Source organism: Gadus chalcogrammus, chromosome 13 (assembly GCF_026213295.1).
Source record: "Gadus chalcogrammus isolate NIFS_2021 chromosome 13, NIFS_Gcha_1.0, whole genome shotgun sequence".
In the NCBI taxonomy this organism is placed as follows: domain Eukaryota; kingdom Metazoa; phylum Chordata; class Actinopteri; order Gadiformes; family Gadidae; genus Gadus; species Gadus chalcogrammus.
In genome coordinates, this window is record NC_079424.1 from 7,526,394 (window position 1) to 7,550,238 (window position 23,845).

Below are 23,845 nucleotides of genomic sequence, written 5' to 3' on the forward strand. Positions count from 1 at the left end.
TGTTTAAATGAGTCCACTCAGGCGCACACAAACATAATTTATGGTTTAATATTAAAAAGAAAAACATTTTTATTTACATAAATTACAAAAATTCACAGACATCTCTACACAGGCTACATTAAAACAATGTCCATTATAATATTTAGTTGTCTAGGTTGATCACTTTCACAAATGTTACTCACATTTTTTTGTTCCAAAGGAATGGCTCAGCTTAGTTCAATAGCAGTCTTTTAGTCATATCCGTCTAATAGCGTTTGGATCCTATTCACAACAATGCCATTTTGTTTCTGTATTAAATAAGGATGGCTTCCCAGCCAGCCGGCAGACAAAACTTCTCACGACAAGTTGCAATGCATTCAACCGTTATAACTATATTTTCAAACCAAGGAGTTCACGGCATGTTAAATCTATACAGGGCGGTTTCCACTGCTGTACATTCTTTTAGGAAGCTTTCACAGTTAAAAAATGCATTGGCGCCATCGTGGGCCTACACGACAAGCTTAAGGGTTGAATGTACCTCGTTGACTGCGGGTTATCTCTCATAGGTCGCCTGGCTTATAGAGAGACATTATTAAAATGTAACAGGAAATCTTGTGCTTGGGGTTGAGGACGGGGACGGGAATGGATCTCTCACAAAGAGGACGTGGTAGAGTCCACTACTTCTCGACCGTTGCAGACCGCTGGTACATAGTTGGAGGCTGAACCTGCAGAAGGATGATTTGGGTTAGACACACAGAAATATAGTGTGTGCACTCTACCTTCACACATAGACACACGTGTGAAATGTGCTGAACCAACGAGGATGTTGTCTGGCCTAGGCGGGTCTGCTATCAAGCAGTATAAGTTTGTTTGGATAATGGGTTTGCATGGTTGTAAGCTGCCCTATGACATCATTCTTTTTGTACTGTAGGCCAATAAATTGTCTTTTATTCCTATACACGTATTCTTGTTATGTTTTTATTCGTCACATTATGTATTACATATATATAGCCTATATAATTATATATTTCATATTCATTTAAAATAAGAGAATTGAGTGAGAATCTGATAAAAATCGTATATTTCTATTTATTTAGTTAAACAGCTTTTCTTTATTTCTAATATAACGCTTGTTTACCTTTATTATAAAACCATGTCTTTGCCTATATCAATCTCGTTTTTCCTTGGTTATCCGTAACCAGGTGGGAGTGATTAGACCTCATGAGCCTGCCCCCAGTGGGAATGAATGGATGTTGCTTTGGAATGTTTGTTTTGTACATGATTGAATATAAATGTATAATTAAGTCTGAATGCACTAATGGACCAATTATATGATCAACGTTGGGGTTAGGAGGAGTAGAATAACACTGCATTAAGGCACCCCTTATTGATTATATATGGAGCAGGCCGACTTGTACTTAGATGCGGGGGAAGGGGAGGGGGGGCTTGTTGACAGGGGGAAATGTCAGTTTGGTGGGCCCAGTGTATACTTTGCTCAGTAAATAGTAGTTTTATTCCCATTCAATCTGGCCTCTGTGGTCTGAATCATTGAACATTGTTCCACATTTGTCCCCGGCACTAACAGCTGCTGGCTGCCATCCCAACGTCAGGGCCTACCGTCGTACCCCAGATCCCTCTGGATGAAGGCAAAGTGTGCCTGTTTCAACGACGACTAGGATCCCAGAGCTGATGAGGTGTGGCGGGAGAAGGCTTACACATCTGATCTTGCTAAATGGAAGACTGGGAAATGGTGTATGTGTGTGTGTGTTTGTGTCTGTGAGCGCGTCTGTGTGTATGGGTGCAAGTGTGTGTGAACGGGAGTCCCCGTGTGTAAGCGTGTGTGAGTGTGAGCATGTGACAAAGTGTGCGTGCATTTTTTGTTTGCGTGCCTGTGGCTGCGAGCGTGTGTGTGTGTGTGTGTGTGTGTGTGTGTGTGTGTGTGTGTGTGTGTGTGTGTGTGTGTGTGTGTGTGTGTGTGTGTGTGTGTGTGTGTGTGTGTCTGTGAGTGTGTGTGTGTGTTTCTGTGTTTGTGTGTGTGCGTGTGTGTCTGCGTGCAAGCGAGTATGTGTGAATGGGAGTCACTGTGTATAAGTGTGTTTGTGTGTGTGCGTGCGTGCATGCGCCATAGTGTGTGTGTTTGTGTTTTTGTGTACGTGGCTGCAAGCATGTTAGTGTGTGTGTCTGTGTGTGTGTGTGTGTTTGTGTATGTGTGCAAGTAGCTGCGTACGGAGTGTGTGCGTTTGTGCGTGCTTGTGCACGCCATAGTGTGTGTGCACCTGGCTGCAAGCGTTTGTGTGTGTGTGTGTGTGTGTGTGCGTGTGTGCGTGTGTACCTTTGGAGTAGCTGGAGCCCGGGGCGGAGGCGCTGGCGGAGGCGCTGGCGGAGGCGGTGGCGGACGCGGACACGGTGGCGCTGAAGCGGTTGGCGGCGACTCGGAGCGAGGTGACGTTCTTCTGGGGCTGGAAGAGGATGATGTGCACCTTGGGGGCGAAGAGGCAGCCCAGCACCACCGAGCCGCTCAGGCTGACCGAGATGCACATGGTGGTGGTCTGCACCTGTGGGCCGGTCACACTGGCGTTAGCGCTACGAGCTAACGGCTTGTACAGACTTAATTATACGTTTATATCCAATCATGTAAAAGACAAACATTCCCAAACAACATCCATTCATTCCCACCGGGGGCAGGCTCATGAGGTCTCATCACTCCCCCCTGGTTACGGTTAACTAAGGAAAACCTCAAGGGAAACACAGTTGAGGAGACTGAAACATGATGGCAATAAGATAAACATGAAAAAAATGATTGATATAAGTAAAGACAATGGTTATATAGCAAAGATTAAACTCATTTCAAAGAGACTGAAACAAACATGATGGCAATATGATAACGGCTTGTGTCCAAGTATCAACCATCAGGTGCTCAATACATTCATAATGTGTGATGCGTGTATAAGTAATACTTTAAGGGTATAAGGAACCATGATCTAACATTAGTTAATGCAGTAATACGCATCTACAAACTATGGACTATGTTGATGAGCAGTTAATTGATGGTGTATCAATCATTTACTAATTGTGTTAATGATAACTAAGGCATTTATTTATAGATTATTTAGTTTAGGGTTAACCCTAACCCTAACTCTATTAAACTATGTATCAATTAAGACCTTAGTTAACATGAACACAATTAATCTTAGTTAACATGATTAGTAAACATCATTAGTAAATTATTACTAGATCATAAGTTAACTGTTAGTTAATACCTCTTACTGCATTAAATAATGTAAATTATTATTCAATTATTATTATTAATTGGTTTATTATTGTAATGTTATTGTACAGATGTTAACCATAAATAAATACATTTGAAATACAATTTCGATATATATGTATGCAGACAGCTGATGAGTCAGTGTGCATTTAGACTTCAGGAGATTCCTTCATCAAGCACTATAGTGTAAGGCTGGGCAGGGCAGCCTACAGTTACTTTCTTAAATAGACTATGCTTGACTGTGCTGTCTGCTTCACTAGGTAAAACATGTTTGCCTTGTTTCTAAAATGTAGCACTTGAAGCAAAGATTTGTACATGAACCTTGTAATTGGCAGAGCTGTATCTTCATGGTTGAATTCACTTATTGTTAGTCGCTTTGGATAAACGCAACGCATCCACAGAATAAATGTAATGTGATGTTACATATATATTTAGTTATTTACTTATTAATTTGTTTTTAAGATGTCTGTCAAGTGTCTTATTTGAGATTTTCTTATTAAGTGCTAAACCTTTTTTTATTATAAAAAGATTTACTACAACGTCTTCTGCCCCTAAAATATAAACCAGAAATATGAATATCATCGCATTAAAATGTCAAACTAAAAAAACAACTCTACCAGCCCTTCTGACCCATGGAGATAATTCCCCATTCAGCACTTTCATTAGTGGTGACATGTTCGTTCAGTTTAGCTTACACTTATTTGCGCTATACGCATGAATAAGAGGGCAAAATAACGTCAGTACTCAGGCTATGAGCCCTGGCGGCTGTCTAAGCACGGCAGCCCCTTATTAGTCAGAATGCCAGTGTTAATGTGAACAGACTGCTGGGGTCGTCTTTCTGAGCAGAGTTTCCCCCGCAGCCCGCTGGTTACCCCTGCAGTCCGTGAGTTTCTATTTGCAGAACTGTGCGAGCGCTATGAAACCACACTTTAATATACTGCACCACAACAACGCAGGCGGAGCCTGCGCAAACAAAGCCCGATCCTTTGAAGATATTGCATTCTCTGTTTGAACACCAGACCCGTGGTTCAATTATGAATTTCTATGAACCGTGTAGGCCTATTCCTTTATTACTTGTTTTGAGTGTATGAGGGATTCACTTATTTCCATGTTTCTCTTCTCCATTATTAATTGTTAATGCCTTCTTTAAATAGTTCAGTGCTTTATTGAGTACTTTCTAGTTTAATCAAAGCAGATGCACACGCATTATGAATAAATCCAATAATTTGAACAACCCTGAGATGTAATCTCTTAAGGATTTGTCTCGGGTACACATTAAATCGAATCCGTGAGTATGGAAATAAGAGAAAGTAAAAGATTAGTTTTTTGGCTTATTAATGCCATGCAAGACTTCCAACATTAAAATCATAACAGAGAAAAAAAACGAAAATCCCCTTCTGGCCAAAGAATATTTATCTTATTGTGCATCCAGAACAAATGGTATGCTGCTACGTCCAAATCCGCCTTTGGCACGTGCTGTCTGAAACTTCCAGCGTGCATCGTCTCCATGCCTATTGCCATGCCCTGTTTGTTGTTGTCTACTGTGCGAAACAAAAAAATACAAGTCCTGCCCCTAAGCCCTGTATTTTCTTGTGGAGCATAACAAAGTGCTTCTTCTTATTCCAGTGAGCCAGCGTGGCACAACTAACACGTATGTTCCCGTTCTGCATATACTCTCCTCATTTAGTTCTGGTCATTTGTAGTGCCATGGCCAAAGGGCGGGAAATATATGTACGACAAATCAGCAGTAAAATAACCTGCATATTTTGTTTCTTTTAACTTGAAGCAATTACACACTATGGCTCCCCCAAGCATTCTCCGTCAATTATTCGCTTATGTTATGCAAGAGACGCATTTTCATTCAAACAGTCCACAGTTGACTAGGATAAAAGTGATGCCCTGGCCTGGGATTACCTAAACACAATTAGTTCCACTTGCCGGAGAACAAGTTGTATGTGTTTTGTTACATTGGAGCGTCAACATGGAATAGTAGGCGTGCAGGAATGTATGCGGCTGAAACAGATTATTCCTTGTGCACATCGCTGGCGTGCTGTTTCTCTACCGAGGCTTTGTTCTTTCTTCCAGTCACATGAAAGAGTCCCCGTTCTTTCATGAGACAGGTTGGAGGTGATGAAATGGAATGTACTAGTGACATCTACGTATGGGCGGAGCTACCTCTGGCGGGACACTCGCGTCGTGCGGCACGTGAACCATGCCGCCACACCAGCCTCCACCCAAGCCCCTACCTCCTTTGGTTCTGCTCTGCATTGTGTGTAACCTACACCATGGGTGGAGATGTTTGATGCTGTATCTGACATCTGTATGTCATGCTTTAAATCCTACAGCAGGGATCCAATTAAAAGAGTGGAGCCATACCACCGATCTGTGTGTTATCATTTCTTGCAGTAAATGGTTAAATATCTGATAGGTGACCAGTGATTTCTGACAGAATTCACAGTATGTTAAGCAGGCGTATGGAACACACCATCCATTGCCAAGCTGCCTGAGTACACATGCTCTCTGTTCAGCAGCAGCTACACGCACTACACATGCACGCACATATCAAACGAATGTTTGTACATGCGTGTTTCTATTTTTAGCTTTCTAAACGTGTTACATGTGTTTTGATCACATATAACGCTGAACGTAGAAAATGATTTATCAAAGTGAATTCGAATGACTTAGATAGTCCATAGGTTGGTTTCCCCAGCTGTACTGAGGCACTGTAGTATTGTTTGACAGTCTTGTTCCAAAAGGATTGCCTTGAATTCATATTCATATAACATCTATTGGATTCTGAGCAGTGGGCATACAGACTTAGTTGTTTGTTTTCCGAGAGGCAATACTAGAAAGGTTGACGTGTACATGGTTAGCATCACCATCATCTGACACACCATTGTCTTCCATGTCCATTTCCTGAAATGCATTCCTCAATAAAATGACCGAATTAAAGATTGAAGACCCAACCTTTCCTTTTCCATTTTTCTGCCACCTTTCTTCCCATAAAAAGTTCACACCGTTTGCCATGTTAACACGCTGGAGCAGCCATTTACTGTTTTTTTTTTGCAGAAAGGTCTGGAAGCAAAAGGTTAATGGTTACTATACATCAAGCCAAGGTGAAAAAGTCGTACGCCCTTTTTGGTTACTGGAAAGGCGATGTTGTGTAGGACCATGTTTACTTGCTGTAGATCCTCATTGTTCATTGTCGTTCTGTGTTAATTATTTACGCCTTCGACATCCTTCAGGAAGAAGCTGTCGAACGCTGGAGACTTGACCAGTCCAATTAAAAAATCGGAAAACCACTGCCTATGCAAGCCCAGCAGCGAGGCAGTAGCGGACGTAAACAAACTATTGTCAACTCAATCTTATATTACCAGCTGTATTTCGTAGGCCTCTCTTATTCTTTCCATTTTACACTTACTCGCACATTCACATGTTTGGACTTATTTCTTGCTAGGGGTTCACAAATGATAGGGGTTCAACCAGATACAACTTTAGCTCATGCTTAAGCGAATGTAATGGTTGCATCACATTATTTGCGCTGATAATGAAGTAATCAGTGAAGCAAACAACATAAATCAGTCCTCTGCTTTTCTTTGTAGCGTATATTCGAGACGCATTGCCCCACTCACCCTGTAGTCGCTGGCCGTGACGTAGAAGATGGGCTGGAAGGCCAGCCAGATGATGCAGGTGGTGTACATGGTGAAGCCGATGAACTTGGCCTCGTTGAAGTTCTCCGGACACTTGCGGGTCTTGAAGGCGTAGACGGTGCACAGGATGATGAGGATGCAGTTGTAGGTGAGCGACAGCAGCATGCTGGAGTCCCTGCTGTTGCACTTGAGGGTGACCACGTTCCTCCTCTCGGGGCTCACCTCCTTCCTCACGCCCGGCGTCTCCACCAGCAGCCACACCACCACCACCAGCAGCTGGCAGGAGATCAGGCCCCCGCAGATGGCCACCTGGGAGGCGGGGCTGATGAACCGCGGCCGCTGCGCGCCGTCCTTCACGCCGCTGAAGATGCGGGCGATGCGGTTGGTCTTGGTGAGCAGCGCCGAGTAGCACACGGCGAAGGAGGTGCCCAGGCCCAGGCGGCGCAGCGTGCACACGGCGGTGGACGGCTTGCCGATGTAGATGAAGGTCATGCTGTAGCACATCAGCACCCCCAGCAGCAGGATGTAGGACAGCTCCCGCCCGCTGGCCTTCACCACGGGGGTCTCGTTGTTCTTGAAGAACAGGCCCACCACGCACAGGGTGCAGATGATGCCCAGGCAGGAGATGGAGACGGGGCCGATGGCCCAGGCGTCCTCCCAGCGGATGTACTCCTCGGGCAGGTCGTAGCAGCCGCTCAGGTTGTCCAGGGGCCACTGGCCGAAGCTGCAGTCGGCGCAGGTGAACTCGTCGCGGAGGTACTGGTAGGCCTGGCAGGGGATGCAGAGCCAGCAGCACACCTCCCCGGGCTGCATGCTCTTCACCTCGTTCTTCCTGCAGGGGTCGCTGCACTGGGAGGTGGGCGGCACCAGGCCGCGCCAGGACACCAGGCTGTTGTTCAGGGTCAGGACCTGGGCCCAGTAACCCACCTTCCTGTAGATGTACTTGCCGTCTTCCTTGTGGTAGTGGAAGATGTTGTAGCGGCCGATGCTGTCGCCGACGGCGTCGAAGCCGACCATGTTCTCCGTGTCGGCGGGTCTGAAAGGGGCTGACGACACAAAGAGATAGGATTTTATAGGCCAAACTTTTTCAATGGCAAAAAATTATAAAAATATATACAAAGACCAATTGCTTTGCATGGACGGGTTAGGAGGCACTGAGGCACATCCCAATTAAACAACGAAACAAGCAATGATGTTGCATTCGTATTTTAGGTTTTACGCTCTTATCTTTAAACCACAGGGCAACTCTCGGAAATCTCTGTATTTATCTAACTTTCCTCGAATGATTCCAAATCCAAACTTAATCACTGCAACAATAAAACAACAACAAAAAAATATGAACGACTGCCAAACCATCGCTCACCTTCGAACTTGGTCTTCAGGATGAACTCCTTGTAAAACTTCCTCCCGTTGCCGGGCTTCATGGCGTGGCACACCTTGCTGGCGTTGGGGCAGACGGCCTGCCTCATGTTGTGCAGCGCGTACGCCATGGCGTACACGGCGTTCACCACGAACATGATCTTGGACTCCTGCTCGAAGGCGCCGTCCCTCAGGCTCCGCTCGCTACAACCCGCCTGCTGCAGGCTGCAGCCGAACTTGTGCTCCCAGAACTCCTTGAACCAGGGGTTGCGGGTGTTGGTGTAGGGGTTGAGCTTGGTGAAGTAGTCCTCAAACTCCCGGATGGGGTAGGACGCCAGCTCGATGGTGAAGGCGCCGTCGGCCGCCGCCTCGCTGCCGCGCACCACGCTCTCCTGGGCGCCCCAGCCGTCGCTGGCCACCCAGCTGAAGGACACGTTCATGCGGGCGGCGGCCGCCAGCAGCTCGCGGGCGTCCTCGCTGCGCGTGAACACGATCACCACCTTGGCGTTGGACTTCTGCTGCAGCGAGCGGATCACGTTCTCGTAGCCCACGGGGCTCATGGAGCGGCTGACCTTGGCCGAGGTGGCGATGCAGATGTGGCGGGCGCGCGCCTCCTGCTGGAAGGCGTCGATGCCCGTCTCGCCGTAGTCGCCTTCCGACGCCACGGTGGACACGTAGGTCCAGTTGAAGTAGCGCAGGATCTCGGCGATGGCCTTGGCCTGGTAGAAGTCGGGGGGCACGGTGCGGGCGAAGTAGTCGTAGCGGGACTTGTCGCTGAGCTTGGCGCTGGTGGAGGCGTAGCTGATCTGGGGGATCTGGAAGAGCCGCAGGAGGTTGGCCACCTAGGGGTTTAGAAGACAAACATGTTACATTAAGTGGCCGCCTGGCGAGATATGAGGCAAACATGTAACACTAAGTGGCCTCCTGGAGAGATATGAGGCAAACATGTTACATTAAGTGGTCTCCTGGAGAGATATGAGGCAAACATGTAACACTAAGTGGCCTCCTGCAGAGATATGAGGCAAACATGTTACATTAAGTGGTCTCCTGGAGAGATATGAGGCAAACATGTTACATTAAGTGGTCTCCTGGAGAGATATGAGGCAAACATGTTACATTAAGTGGTCTCCTGGAGAGATATGAGGCAAACATGTAACACTAAGTGGCCTCCTGGAGAGATATGAGGCAAACATGTTATTAAGTGGTCTCCTGGAGAGATATGAGGCAAACATGTTACATTAAGTGGCCGTCTGGAGAGATATGAGGCAAACATGTTACATTAAGTGGCCTCCTGGAGAGATATGAGGCAAACATGTAACATTAAGTGGCCTCCTGGAGAGATATGAGACAAACATGTAACATTAAGTGGCCTCCTTGAGAAATATGAGACAAACACATGTAACCTTAAGTGGCCTATTGGCCACCTGGAGAATAATGGGGCAGACACATTTAACTAAACATGTAAATCAAAACAAATTAGGCCGCACTTATGCAGCCTCTTGCGAACTTAGACCCTACGTCATATCCCTGCCCTCGCAAGCCCACTCCGCTAAACCCCCCGTTGATTCTACTGATGCCTGAACGACATTGATGTCCGCAAAATAAAGCATTAAATGTGAATCACCCTCAGGGTTGAAACTCCTGATATACAAATGCAGAGGAAATGCGGAGGACATGTCTGAAAACGGCTTTAAAGTCGCCTCCAGGAGAAATAGGAGACCAACACATGTAACATTATGTGGCCAGGCCTCCTGGAGAAATACGAGACATACATTCAACATTAAGTGTCAGGTTGGCCACTGAGAAGAATTGGAGGCAGAGACTTATAACATCAATTGGCAGATTGGCCCCCTAAATAAAAATACCCAACCCTTCATAGACAAATATATATTTGGGTTGTGGTTGATAGTTGGAACCTCAGCGGTGGGGCTGACTCTAAATATCATATTTATTTTACTTTTATGATTGTAGATCATCCACAAATACGGGAGACAGGAAATGTTTCTATGAAATGTTGTCCAAAAACAAGCACTTCATTAACATTATTGTCTTTCTCTTTATGTCAGTAATAATACTTATTGTTCGGTAGCACTTTGAAATAACTGCAACTTTAAGGCATCCATAAAGAAATCTCTCTTTTCAGTATGCAAGTGATTTCTAACTGAATTCAATATGGATGAACATTGTCCCAAAATTAATACTAATAAATAAACAATACATGACCAGTTGTGGTGATTAATAAGAGATAAGAAAATTGTTTACTATATAATTAAAAAAGTGTAGGTGGATAATTTACCAATAACTATTCAAAACATGAAATGAATGCTTTATAAAAACGTAATAGTGCTGCATTCAGCATTTGGTCCGGTAGGTTTAAACCATTATTTAAGTAATTTGTGCGAGCTAAACGAAAGTGAGGATCATGCGTCTTACTACGTATGACTTGAAACAGCAGCAATGGTACTTTGGACATTTCCAGCTTCGTATTGGTAGAGTGACAGCGTAAGTTTAGTGTTAGAGAAGAGGGTGGAAGTGTAACCTATGGAAGTATTCAGGGGTCTTCCGCCCCTGAAGAAAAAGTGTTTACGGTGCGGAAGACAGCATGGCTCATTAAGTGGGACAGTCGTAGGAGCATGGAGAATCTAGTACAAACCGACTGTGTCTTGCCTCAGAGATTAGTGACATTAACTTGAATGCGGCCTTGTACCTAAGCCACTGTGACAGCTCTGTTTAAAAGAACCCTGGGGCAACAGTCTAAAGAGCATACAGTCGTTGGAGGAAAGGCTTGTTGGTATGATGTGTTTATGTATTCAGCTAGTTATCACACACTCAATCAATATTAATGGTCCTAATGGTAATATTGATGAGAATAATCACAATTATAAAATTTCTAATTACATTTTTAGGCTGACACTTTATAATGAGGATACATTAATTAACCATTAATTAGCAATTGTAAATGCAGCAATAAGCCTTATTATACAGCATTGGCAAAGGGGTTAGAATATGGGGTTAGGGTTGGGGTTAGTGGGTTGGGGTTAACTCTAACCATAACCCTAACTCTATTATATAATGTATAAATTCATTCCTGAATGAACGTAAACAATGTTACCTTAGTTACTAACACCTTTAGTACACACATGAACACCATTTAGTCAATTATAACTAGACCATGAGGACACTGTTAATTCACAACTAATTAATGCTTGAATGCTTATTCACGAATGCTCAGGATGAGATGTGATTTAACACCTGCTGCCCATGACTTTTCAGCGACAATATCAGTATATTTAAACATGTTACATGGTATCAGACCTGCAGACCAAAAGAAGTAAAGAAAACAAACAGTATTACCATGAGCCTTTATGCATTGTTTTCCTTTAAAAGTCTTGGCTAGACCGTATCCTACAGTCGAGCTGAAATTTGACACGCGTCTACTGACGCGTTTTGTTGTTTGTCTGCGAGGTGTTTGATATGCGGCTGGGCTTCCATCATCTCCCGCTACATCAAGTCATGCATGGTAGTAGCTCCCCACTCCCATTCAGAAAGCAGGCCGTCAGCCGTCACCGACGGGACGCGTGAGAGGCGTGACAGCTTACCTTTCAGGATGGCACTCAAGTGTGTGACAGACTGGTCTTCTGTTAGCCACACACTCTCTCTTTCTCTGGCTGCCTCTCTTTTTCTGTTTGTGTGTGTGTGTGTGTGTGTGTGTGTGTGTGTGTGTGTGTGTGTGTGTGTGTGTGTGTGTGTGTGTGTGTGTGTGTGTGTGTGTGTGTGTGTGTGTGTGTGTGTGTGTGTGTGTGTGTGTGTGTGTGTGTGTGTGTGTGTGTGTGTGTGTGTGTGTGTGCGTGTAATTCTCTCTCTCTCTCTCTTTCTCTCTCTCTCTCTCTCTCTCTCTCTCTCTCTCTCTCTCTCTCTCTCTCTCTCTCTCTCTCTCTGTCTCTCTCTGTCTTTAGATAAGGGTCAGGAGTTCCTCCCCTGGTCTTTTCCCCTAAGGATCTTGGCCTTCAAATATCAACCATTTGGTGCATCGTTGTGTTCTGTTGTCACCAAGCGTGTTGCGTTCTCATGATATTCAATCTAACGAGACTGTGTATGTGTGTGTGCTTCCTGAGGGTGTTGCTGTTAACCGCAGAAGCATTATGAACTAGCTTCCTCCCCACCGATCTGTTCAACACCGGTGTAATAGTCTACCTTGACGCTCATATTGCCAACAGCAGCACTAGAAAATCTGTTATTTTGAAATGAGTTCTTTCATCTTAACTGTAATATATACCTTTTTTGTCCAAGCCGTGCAGTCACGATACTAGGAGCGTCCCCATTTCATTCAATCCATTTATTCGGGGACATATCCAAGTCCCTACCGACATGCCGCAGTCTTTGTAATTATTTCTAGTGTTTTCCTTTCACTGCAATGTCAGAAAACGTATTATAATGTAGAGTTATTTTGCCTCTGCTTTTATTATTGTACGTTTTAGACGACTCAGCTTTATTAAACCCTCTTTTATTGCAAGTGTGTGTTTGTTTCTCAATTATTATTATTTTTTTCATTTGCTTTCTGTGGTCGTTGATACATATAAGGAAGAAAACTTGCAGAACCCTGGTCGCTAATCTCGGAACCCAGACATTTTTAATCATCCGATTTTTATGTTCACTCTTAGCAGGGAGAAACGACCGATGTGGAACAAACACTATTGCACGTCTGTAGATGGTCATCCACTGACCCAAGGAGAAGCTCATCAGCTCCTATCTTATGAAACTTCAAACAAAAGAGAATATTAAAAACAATGTAGCTACAACCCCTAGAGTGCATGACCGCTGATGAGACCTCATAACGTTTCTATCATAGAATTCATAATCTGGACACTCCCAGTTCAGTCATGTGCCGTTGGGGTGCATGTGGTGTTAATCTGTGTTAGTGAGTAGTATTGTAGGAGACAGTCCAATGCTGGATCTAAAGAACAGGGGCCGTATGAGAACATGGTCAGCCACCGACATTTCCATTTCCGTCATGAGCTGTGTGTGTGTGTGTGTGTGTGTGTGTGTGTGTGTGTGTGTGTGTGTGTGTGTGTGCGTGCGTGCGTGCGTGCGTGCGTGCGTGCGTGCGTGCGTGCGTGCGTGCGTGCGTGCGTGCGTGCGTGCGTGCGTGCGTGCGTGCGTGCGTGCGTGCGTGCGTGTGTGTGTGTGTGTGTCCCAGATTAGGCTCTCCAGTCTAACCCAGCCGTAATGCCTACCCACTGTATGCCACGTAGGAAGGGACAGTTCCGGATGTCTTCATTCTGTCTCTCTGGCTTGCCCTCGTTCGGTTGGCTGATGTGACTTGTGATATAATTGGTTTGATGTATACAGTTACACAGGTATTGTGAGGGTTGAACTACGATCTCACATTCGCATTTCAACAAAGTGTCGGTGAGGTCTTTCTCTCTTCAATTATTTGACAAAACAATACTTATATATGAATATATATGTATAGATATGTGTATATAGCTGAATATAAATATCACTTCAGTCTAGATTAAAAAGGCATATATATATATAACACTACAGTCAGGCTTTCTCACATACACAAGAAAGAGTGCACTACTGACACACACTCCCTATATGCATCGCCGCTGTAAAGCAAGCACTACTTCTGAACAAAAGGAATATGCTAATAACTTCCGTGCCACCCTGAGAGAAAGGAAAAATACAACCAGGGATGATGGAGGGGGTTGGAAATCACTTGGTCGGCATTATTAATGACCAAACATTCAGGCTCTCTCTGCCTGACCTTTTTCTCCACACTACTCTCCTCCCACTTTTAAGCGACATTCAGTTGCCCTAATTAGCCAACAGAGGCGTCTGCATGGCGTGCTATTGTGTTGCTCTTTTTTCCTGTTTTTTTCACCCAGCTCATTCACAACAGGGTCGACGTGAAGAATGCTTCATGTGGCGCAGCGAGACGATTTCAAGGAGACAAAACCCCACCAAATCTTGAGATAGGACGAGTCATCTGTTCCCCCGTGCGCTGCGGGGCTTTTTCTCGGTGAAACAAACACTCCATCATGGAGTCTGGTCCGGTTCCTCACGGTGGCCTAGTAAGAGAACCAACACACCCAGCTACAAGTCCTTTACACTGAAGACGTCTCCAAAGAAATAGAAGCCAACGTCGTTACCATGGACTCCTACCCGTCTCCACGCACGCTGCGCCGCGGAGTCTGATCATTTATAAAAAATGTCTAATTAGCATTTTGTTTTTAATTTGTTTTACAGCGTTTCATAAAGACGTGGGATGGTACAAAGCGGATTCAGACCCCCCACTCATTTTTACAAATGACTTCATAACTTTGATGAATAATGGTATTCCTAAGTCATTAAACAATAGTTTTCATAAACAAACAACAGAAGCTGACAACCTAAAAAGCCATATTTGACTGTCCTATTAAACGCTTGTTCTTGGGCGTAGGAACGAAAGCATGGGACACCAGTGGCAATGACCCATCCCTCCACCCCTCCACCCACCCTCAAGCCCTCCCTCACCCCCCTTTGCCAAGCGGTTGTGCGGCCCCACCATTTGGAAACGACAGCCCCCCCCATCCCCTGAGCTACCCCCGACCCTACGGGGGGGCCCATCGGTGCTACCGGTGGCGCATCCTTCAGCCGGCGTAAACAAGATCTCTGGGCGTTGCACAAAGGCGGCGTTAGCCAGCCCAAAAGCGTTCCCGCGGCAGGCCTTTCACCACCCCTCACACAGCCGGAGTCAGGGAAGCAGGGGCCCACCGGCAGACTGACACCCTGGGCCAAGGGACGGGAGCATGCATTCAAGCGGGGAAGCCTCCTTTACAGAAACACTGGAGAGTCCTTTCAAGACGTGGCAGCAGCTGATGGCCTCACAGGGAGGGTTGGAGGGAACCAGCAGCGCTCCTTCTCACACGTCCCTAAAGCCAAAGAGCTCTGCTGTCACAGCCATCACGGGCCGCTGGAGAGGGACAGGGTCACCATTGTACTGCTCCGGTTTACACGGTGTGACTTGATTGGTCCGACGCCGCAGACATGAGGATGAAGTCCAAGTACACACGCTATTACTCGTCGACACGGTGAAGTGATGGAAGTGGCTTTTAAAAATGACACGTCGGTTTTTTGAGAGAGGGCTCTAGTCAATTTGAAGGCGAGGTCTCTGCTGTGGTGCAAGGTCAACGTTGATGTCTGGTTAATGGCTGACACTTGGGATAAATCCACCTTTCCCTTTAATATCCGATGATAGAGAGAAACAGGTTTTGTGACCTGCTGCAGCCAAACCAAACATCAGACTGTAAGCAGCATGCCAGCTTGTTCTGTTTTTGCTATCATACAGGCTATTGCAACTGCCATGAGGTTTAGAATTTGCTCTATGAGCACCAGTGAAACCCATAACACATCAATATGATGCTGGATTTACCAATATTTACACTGTCTATCTTTCTCTCACTCACTCACTCTCTGTCTCTGTCTGTCTGTCTGTCTGTCTGTCTGTCTGTCTGTCTGTCTGTCTGTCTGTCTGTCTGTCTGTCTGTCTGTCTGTCTGTCTGTCTGTCTGTCTGTCTGTGTCTGTCTGTCTGTCTGTCTGTCTGTCTGTCTGTCTGTCTGTCTGTCTGTCTGTCTGTCTCTCTCTCTCTCTCTCTCTCTCTCTCTCTCTCTCTCTCTCTCTCTCTCTCTCTCTCTTTCTCTCTCTCTCTCGCTCTCTCACCATGATGGGAAACACCAGTTTCCTTTATACACTGAGAATGTTTGATATTTTATTCAAGAAGTTAAGGCCATTCTCATGAATATGGCCTTACTTTCTCACGTTATATCACGTTATATCTAAAATTAAAGATGAATAGGAATTAATATTATATGGAATGAAATATATGAATACTTCTGTTGCTTGTCAGGTTATTAGATGCAAAGATGATATTAATTAGTCTTCCCAATGATCCTTCTCTTACATGTAACTGGGGAGAAATGCTCTCTAATCAAGCATGCTCACATGGAAAGCCTTTGGCGACTCTACACAGGTGTGTGAAAGGTCAGTGTCCTTAGGTGGCTCAAACGAAGGCAACGGGCTAAGCAGACGATGCCCCTGCCCTCCCAAATGAATCATTATTCAAACCAATGCTGCAATTTATTGCAGCGCTCAAGGCAGAGCCTTCGTTCCATAGTTGATGGAAGTGCGAGACACTGCCAATCACTCATACACTCCTTGGTATGAGAAAACACACAGCTCTCCCGCATCCCCGCATCTGCATGTTTTTTTTTCTTTTTACTTTATATATTCAAATACAAATTTGAGCCAGTTCTCTAAATAGATAATTAAACATAAACTTGTTTTAGTTAAGACGCTATTAGTACACATGGTTGTAAATCAATGCTAATTTAAACCAAGACTACGGACAACTTATTTTCCTAACAGTAATGAGGTTGGCATTTGTAAACACGTCACGTCATCCTGCTGCAGACTATGTACTATGCATGAACCAGGCCGCCGGCGCTGTGAGGAAGTGTGTGGGACAGGATTCTGCACAGTTACCTGAATGGAAACATCGCTGTAGGATCCTCCGATCACGCCAGAGATGGCCAGAGGAACATCATTCTGGATCGGGTTGGAGCCGTCGGGGCAGATGAACCCGGGCTCGTGGGCCTTGGTCAGGGACGCCCTGACAAACTCCAGGGACTGCTCCAGAGCATAGGTGTCCTTGGAGCAGGTGTCCAGGATGTGCGCTCCCAGCTTGAGGCCGGGCAGGATGCGGGTGTTGGAGTTGATCTCGTCCAGGGCCAGCAGCATGGCCTCCAGCCGCTGGATGCCCCGCTCTTCGTTGATCTTGCCGCAGTCCTCCGTCCGGTTCCCCTTCTCGTGCACGGGGAAAAGCCCCCCGATGACCAGGTCCCCATCCAGGATGATCTCCCGCTTGGCGGCCACGGCCGGGCGGGGGACGCTAGGCCAGACCCCTGGGGCCAGGAGCTGCAGCAGGAGCAGCAGGAGGAGGGGCAGGCGGTGGGCCGGCCGGGGGCTCGGGCCTGCGGGCCTCATTGCGGCCGCAGCTAACGGGCCTCGACCCCAAAGAGAAGAAGAAGTGAAAGAGGAGGAAGAAGAAGAAGAAGAAGAAGAAGAAGAAGAAGAAGAAGAAGAAGAAGAAGAAGAAGAAGAAGAAGAAGAAGAAGAAGAAGAAGAAGAAGAAGAAGAAGAAGAAGAAGAAGAAGAAGGAGAAGAAGAAGAAGAAGAAGAAGAAGAAGAAGAAGAAGAAGAAGAAGAAGAAGAAGAAGAAGAAGAAGAAGAAGAAGAAGAAGAAGAAGAAGAAGAAGAAGAGGAAGAAGAAGAAGAAGAAGAAGAAGAAGAAGAAGAAGAAGAAGAGGAGGAAGAAAAAGAAAGGGGTGGAGGACTCTAGGGTTCTAAGCTTTAAGTCCCTGCGTGTCTGCTCCCAGGTGTAGAATTGTTTGAACCTTCCTGAATGGAAAGAGAAAGCAAGAAAGAAACAATCAAATAAACAAAGAAACAATCAAATAAACAAACTAACAAACAAGCAAAGAATGAAAAAACAAAGAAAGAAAGAAAGAAAGAAAGAAAGAAAGAAAGAAAGAAAGAAAGAAAGAAAGAAAGAAAGAAAGAAAGAAAGAAAGAAAGAAAGAAAGAAAGAGAGAAAGAAAAGACAGAGGAATCATTTTTTTCAGGCGTTGCGTAAAAAGCGTTAACCATATCCATCTAATTACTCCCTGAAATTCAAGATGGTGCCACATTGTCTCTAATTTGAGGTATGAGCGTTACATACAAGCGATGCGTACAAAGTCTGCCGTTGCCATGGAAACATGGTGGGTAACAGGGCTAAGGTTGGTCGGCAGGCTAGTGGGCAGGAAAGCAGCTAAACTGATAGATATTACTATCATGTAGAGATCACAGGCGATGGGGCTCAACAGGGGCTTTATGGGTAAGTCCAGAGGTGTGCACCACAAATCCACAAGGACAAAGAGAACGAGTGCTCTGACAGCTAAGCTTCCTCATTGCTTTCACTCCAGCACCATTGTTTCCAAGAGGGACGCCGCACTAGGAATAAGTCAAAAACAGCCAAACTTCGGTTGTTTTAATAAAGGATGGTTTGGCTTAGATGGAAAGGGGAGATTGCATGGAGCAAAAAATAGAACTAAGTGTTAAACCTCGGTAATAACTCATCTTTGACACTTGGATTGCTGTGTCGATTTTTAGGCTGGCATATAATTGATAATTTTCTCTTTATTTGTGTTCCGCTTGTTTGCTGTTTAATCACAAAAGCTGCTGATGAACGTACTAATTCCTAACGTTGACAGGCATTGGATCATTAACACTTTGTTTGGCATGATTTTATATGAGCAGCGCTGTGATGTCTTCACATCCAAATACCACTTTATCCTCTTGGTCTTTTGGGGGATTTTTGTCTATCTTGGAGAATTTTACATTCCCGCAAATCGGAAGAAAATTGGTGAACACAACACCTCCCTTGGCAATTAAATGTAGTTGAGTTTGTTCTTAACCTGAGGGCCTTCAGTGCATGTGTGTGTATGTTTGTGTGTGTGTGTGTGTGTGTGTGTGTTTGTGTGTGTGTGGTGTGTGGTGTGTGTTGTGTGTGGTGTGTTTGTTTATGTGTGTGTGTGTGTGTGTGTGTGTGTGTGTGTGTGTGTGTGTGTGTGTGTGTGTGTGTGTGTGTGTGTGTGTGTGTGTGTGTGTGTGTGTGTGTGTGTGTGTGTGTGTGTGTGTGTGGTGGTGCTTGTGTGTGTATGTGTGTATGCGTGTGTGCCTGTGTGCCAGTGTGTGGGTTCGTGTGCGGCTCTCTGTGTGCGTGTGTATTTGTGCATGTGTTTGCATGCATGAGCATATGTTTTTCGTGAGAAGATTGAGAAATAGAATGTGACACTCGATGCGTTGATTCCGGGAGAACACAGAAAATGAAGACTTGCAGGTGCAATCATGGCTGAGTCCCAGAGCCAGGCACGCAGCCCAGCCCGACTGGGACACCATATGGCCGCTGGATCCACTGCTGCTAATCAGCCACTCCTCGCAGAGAGAATACAGACCTGAAGAAAAATGTGTGCTTTTGGGAAATAAAAAAACCTGCTCCTTCATTCCGCATCTGCCTGAAACATAGATCCTTGTATCTCTCTCTCTCTCTCTCTCCTTCCATCTCTTTACCTCTCTATTACTCGCTCTCGTCCATTCATCCATCTCTATGAACAGCACATCCATGTTTTTACACACTCACATGGAAATCCACCTTTGACACCTTCACCGCCAGATATTAATAACATCTTGGAGGCTGGAATGCGAGGAGGAGGTGTTGGAGGGGGAGGGGTACCACTTGCTGCGCACCCCGCCCCCCCCCCCCCCCCCCTGTGGTGGCGTCTGTCCTGTATTGATCCTGTCCTTCACACAGACCCCCGCCCTGCCATCCAGGTGGGTGCAGATTGGTGCTCAACCCAGTGTCGGCGGGACATTAACACCCACCGAGGTGAAGCTGCTGTGTTCAGTGTGGAGCAATTAGCTACCTGGCAAGGTCGGACCTGCTCTGTCACGTGGTGACGCAGATATATAAAGAGCTGTTCCACCTCCTTATCTCACCAAAATGCTACTAATGAGCACCTCGTCGGACTCCTACTGCCATGGCGTTGAAGAACAATAGAGATGTGATTATATGTGTCTGCTGTGCATTCTGCAGATAGGAGCTGGAGGATATTCATATTCGGCTTTCATAATGTATTTCAGAATATTTTCCTTTTTTACATGGCAAATTATGAGCATGAAATGCACTGCGAAAAAAAACAAGCATCAATAGTACAATAGGGCCAATTATTTCTGACGGTTGTTTTAATCTCTGCTCGAACACAGTTTATCCCACCACCTGGACCCTCCATCTGAAGGAATCAGATCCTCTCAGTCATTGGATTAGGGGCGTTGCGTTTATCAATACCACCGCATCGACAGCATCGCATTCAATTAAAAAAAAAAAATCTTTGACTAGAACTTATGCCTGCATATAATTGTTTGATATACAAATGGATAAATTAGCGTCATTAACACCATTACAAGCAGAAGGTAAAGTAGCACTTCGAGGTCATTGTTCCTGGTGAATAGACAATTCGAGTATTCGTCACGATACGGAGAGACCACAACCAACAATAACAGATGTGTCTGGATCTGTCAGGAGCCTGCGAGGGATACTGTCGGAGAGAACAGCACTCCACAGAGAGGAAGGGGGTCTTTGGTTCAAATCCGAGCACAGCTGGCTTATTCGCATCCTGCATACTTTTGATTCATAGGACCTACATAAGGGGCTTTCAAAAGATAGTGAAAACAAACACATTGGAGATATAGGGCTATATAGCCGCCTGTTTACTCCAAGGTGGAGCTGTTTATAACAAGAGTGCTGTTTCTTAATAAATATCAATCTCATTAAACGCGGTTTGACCTAAGTAAGACACATTTTTGTTAATGAGACGTTGTTATCATGGTTCACTGACTCTACCAAGTCAACGTCACATTTTAGTCTACAGTGGTGAACACTTCACCCCCTAACACTAAGCCCCCTGTAGGGCGAGGAGACACTCCTCAACTCCCAGTGGGAAACAGCGGGAACCCTTGAGAGGGAAAAGCTGTCCTTTACACAATTACATGGTTACCGTATTGTAAGTTATAGCATTTGATAGCCAGCCGGAAATAACACCTACTCAACAGTTCTTCCGTAGTTTGGTTTGATTTACGAATAATGCATAGGCCTACTAGCATTACACTCAAGCCGACAATTAGGCTATCTCTTATGTCTTTTGAAGCATTCGTTCTAATGATGATCATCCTATTCTCGTAATCGTAACAGGCCTATGTTTGTTAATTGATAATTAGGTTCAGAAGGCATAGTGAAACAAAGCTGATATATTGTATATTAATATATATATATATATATATATATATATATATATATATATATATATATATATATATTAACCTTTAGATATAAAGTAAAGGTTTAGAGGATTTTGATTTCAATTACTGTTACAGTGTATCACAATTATAGTTATTAATTACACTATGATAGCACATGATTGAATACAGCTGAATGATATCCAGAAAATGATAACTCAGTCGGCCTATTCTTAGGTTGCTTATCGAACAACGGAGATCTGACAGTGTTCACTCAATTCACACATTCTGTTACACACATGCACTGGAATGGATCCGCTCGAGTGGTTCGACAGGACCATAATAGATCACGTTCCGAAAACAAGCAGCCCGAAAATGAATGAACAAGATCGCGACAAGATCAGGGGTAGTAACTGAAACAAAGGAATCACTCAAAAGAAATGTGCAGCCAGGTAGAAAAAATAGCACAGGTAAAATAATGGCATAGGCTAAATACAATGTGATTACGCAGATCGCCACGTGCATCGCTTGGTGTTTAAACACCCTACTCGACGAGAATGCCAGTGTTATTAAAAACAATGAAAACCTTAAATGTACCTGATTTCCACTCGACAGCTTACAGGTCCTCCTCGGTCGAGAGCTGCACGCTCCCGCGTTAAAAGTATTTCTCTCCGAAGAAAGTAACAAAAAAATGGATTGAACTAATGGTAGTGTGGCTGGTGTAGATCACCCCTCTGGGCTGTCAGCAAGGGGAACTCCAATGAGAAGGACGAGTCCTACTATTAACTTTACGCATGTTCGCCTGGGAAATGTCTGGATCTGGCCATGGTTCTGAAGTTGCCCGTTCAGTCACCCAATTGCTCTAAATGGGACTATAGCAACAGTGAGGCTGTCGTTCCCGAGGATCAGGTGTAAAAGTATTTCAAATGCCTACACATCCTCACACCAACTGAAAAAAGTCCTATCTTTGGAAAATGCACAACTAAGTTTAAAATCGTTCAAAATGTGTGTCTTCTATCGCAGCCATAAGTCATTATGGTATGCGTTGGATCAAATTACCAGAGGTCTTGTGCAATTCTCTCCTGAGGTCCAAACATGGTCGGATGCTGCGACTCTACACCACTGGTGATGATTGTGCAATGAGGAGACAATGTGATGTAGCGCGGAACTCACACCGTGCCCAGTGATGGAAGCGCTTCTCTCAAATAACAAGGTTGTGCACGAAAACATTCGTTCAACAACAACAACAACAACAACAGCACCGAGATACTGTTGCATGTGCCCTTGTGTTGTTACATGAAGAATGTTCAACTATGTCACAGATCAATTATGATGAATTTATTTTAAACCAGTAATAATAGCCTACTGGGCAGCCTTCCCAAACCCCGCGTGACAAGGACATAGTCAACTGGAAAAATGCTTCAAATAAAAAATTATAACACCTCAGTCTGATATTCGATGTGACGCAATTCGATATGGAATTTTTTTAGAATCGAGTTCCATAACCTGGTAGGTCCACTGGCAGCCTATCCTATAATGGCGAAACGGTGTTTGGTTTCATAATGCAAAACAAAAATAGAGATCTACAATTATAATACTTTCAGCATCCTATCACATGATCCCATGAAAAAAACAATATTGTGCTTTCCCCGCTGAAGTCCTCCCATTCAGGGATTCACTCAACACACATTCCTCTTCAACAATTAGGAACTTTGCCCGGAAGTAGGGCTATGGTTGCCTTGTTTCCAGTCCAATACGCTGAGACTTAGCACGACTAATTACATCAAAAAATGAGGGAAATGAAGACGAGGATAACCAGTCCTTCTATCTGAATTCATTAGACACACAATCGTGCAACAGATAGTCGGAAAACGAATCGGAATTCATACGTTGAAATCGTTGAAGTTAGTTTGCTATGCAGTCGTTAGAAACGGATCCTACTTTTTTTTTTCGCAATGTCAATTAAAATGAGGATTGCTGTTGTTGTATAAACCTCTCAGCATTACACAAAGGAGACCAATTTCCTCTCTGAACAGAATAGTTATCCTGGCAGAGTATTGTGCAACGAAGGTCTTCCATTAGACACACACACACCCACACAAGTGCGCACACACTCACACACACGCACTCACTCACACACACACACACACACACACACACACACACACACACACACACACACACACACACACACACACACACACACACACACACACACACACACACACACACACACACACACACACACTCACACACGCACAGGGGTCAACAGCAAACCATTAAGTTGAAATGCCATCTTCGATGAATCCACAACTAATAACCGCTTGTTAAATTAAGAGGTTTTTAGTTATTTTTAATTATATCAATCATTTTTGATCGGTTGTGGTGTTTGAGGTTTGAAGTGAAAGACCTGATACAAACTTTTTATTGTTTCTCATGATCCACAGTGCTGTGATTCCGCTCGGGAAGAGGACATTAAAGCTGCTGCCTCCTGTTGTTGACCCAAACAAAACTCTGATAATGGCTCCGTTAAGACCCCAGCCCCCCTTCACCATTAAACATTTTATATGATCCTTTTAGCTCTACTACAGAGAACAGTGCTGAAGCTATGTGGGCACCTCTCTGTCATTAAACATCCTCTGCCCCACCCCCCCCCCCCCCCCCCCCCCCCCTCCCTTATGTTTACAATTATTAGCATTTAGATGAAAAGTC

At 44.8% G+C, this 23,845-nt stretch overlaps 1 protein-coding gene across 4 annotated transcripts; it reads right to left on the bottom strand.

The window, feature by feature from the left end:
* Positions 1-630: 630 nt before the first annotated feature.
* On the bottom strand, positions 631-17,053 carry grm2b (glutamate receptor, metabotropic 2b). 4 transcript variants are annotated; one of them, XM_056605978.1, is made up of 5 exons: positions 16,784-17,053; positions 8,261-9,098; positions 6,880-7,943; positions 2,357-2,534; positions 631-704 (listed from the first exon to the last, which is right to left on the bottom strand). In XM_056605978.1, exons 1-5 carry the CDS (start codon positions 17,036-17,038, stop codon positions 631-633), a joined length of 2,409 nt encoding a protein of 802 aa, XP_056461953.1. In that variant the 5' UTR covers positions 17,039-17,053. The 4 variants fall into 4 exon arrangements, with proteins under 4 accessions (XP_056461953.1, XP_056461951.1, XP_056461952.1 ...); XM_056605976.1 differs by having other exon boundaries at positions 631-698; positions 2,345-2,534; XM_056605977.1 differs by having other exon boundaries at positions 2,345-2,534.
* Between the last annotated feature and the right edge of the window lie 6,792 nt (positions 17,054-23,845).

What these genes read in the sequence shown, in the direction of transcription:
- grm2b (XM_056605975.1), bottom strand. Translation starts at nt 17,038, where the DNA reads ATGCTGCTGGCCCTGGACGAGATCAACTCCAACACCCGCATCCTGCCC. An exon ending in ACAGCGATGTTTCCATTCAG is followed by an intron (nt 9,099 to 16,783) that starts GTAACTGTGCAG and finishes CTAAACCCCTAG; the next exon opens with GTGGCCAACCTCCTGCGGCT. An exon ending in CCTGAAGACCAAGTTCGAAG is followed by an intron (nt 7,944 to 8,260) that starts GTGAGCGATGGT and finishes TTGTGTCGTCAG; the next exon opens with CCCCTTTCAGACCCGCCGAC.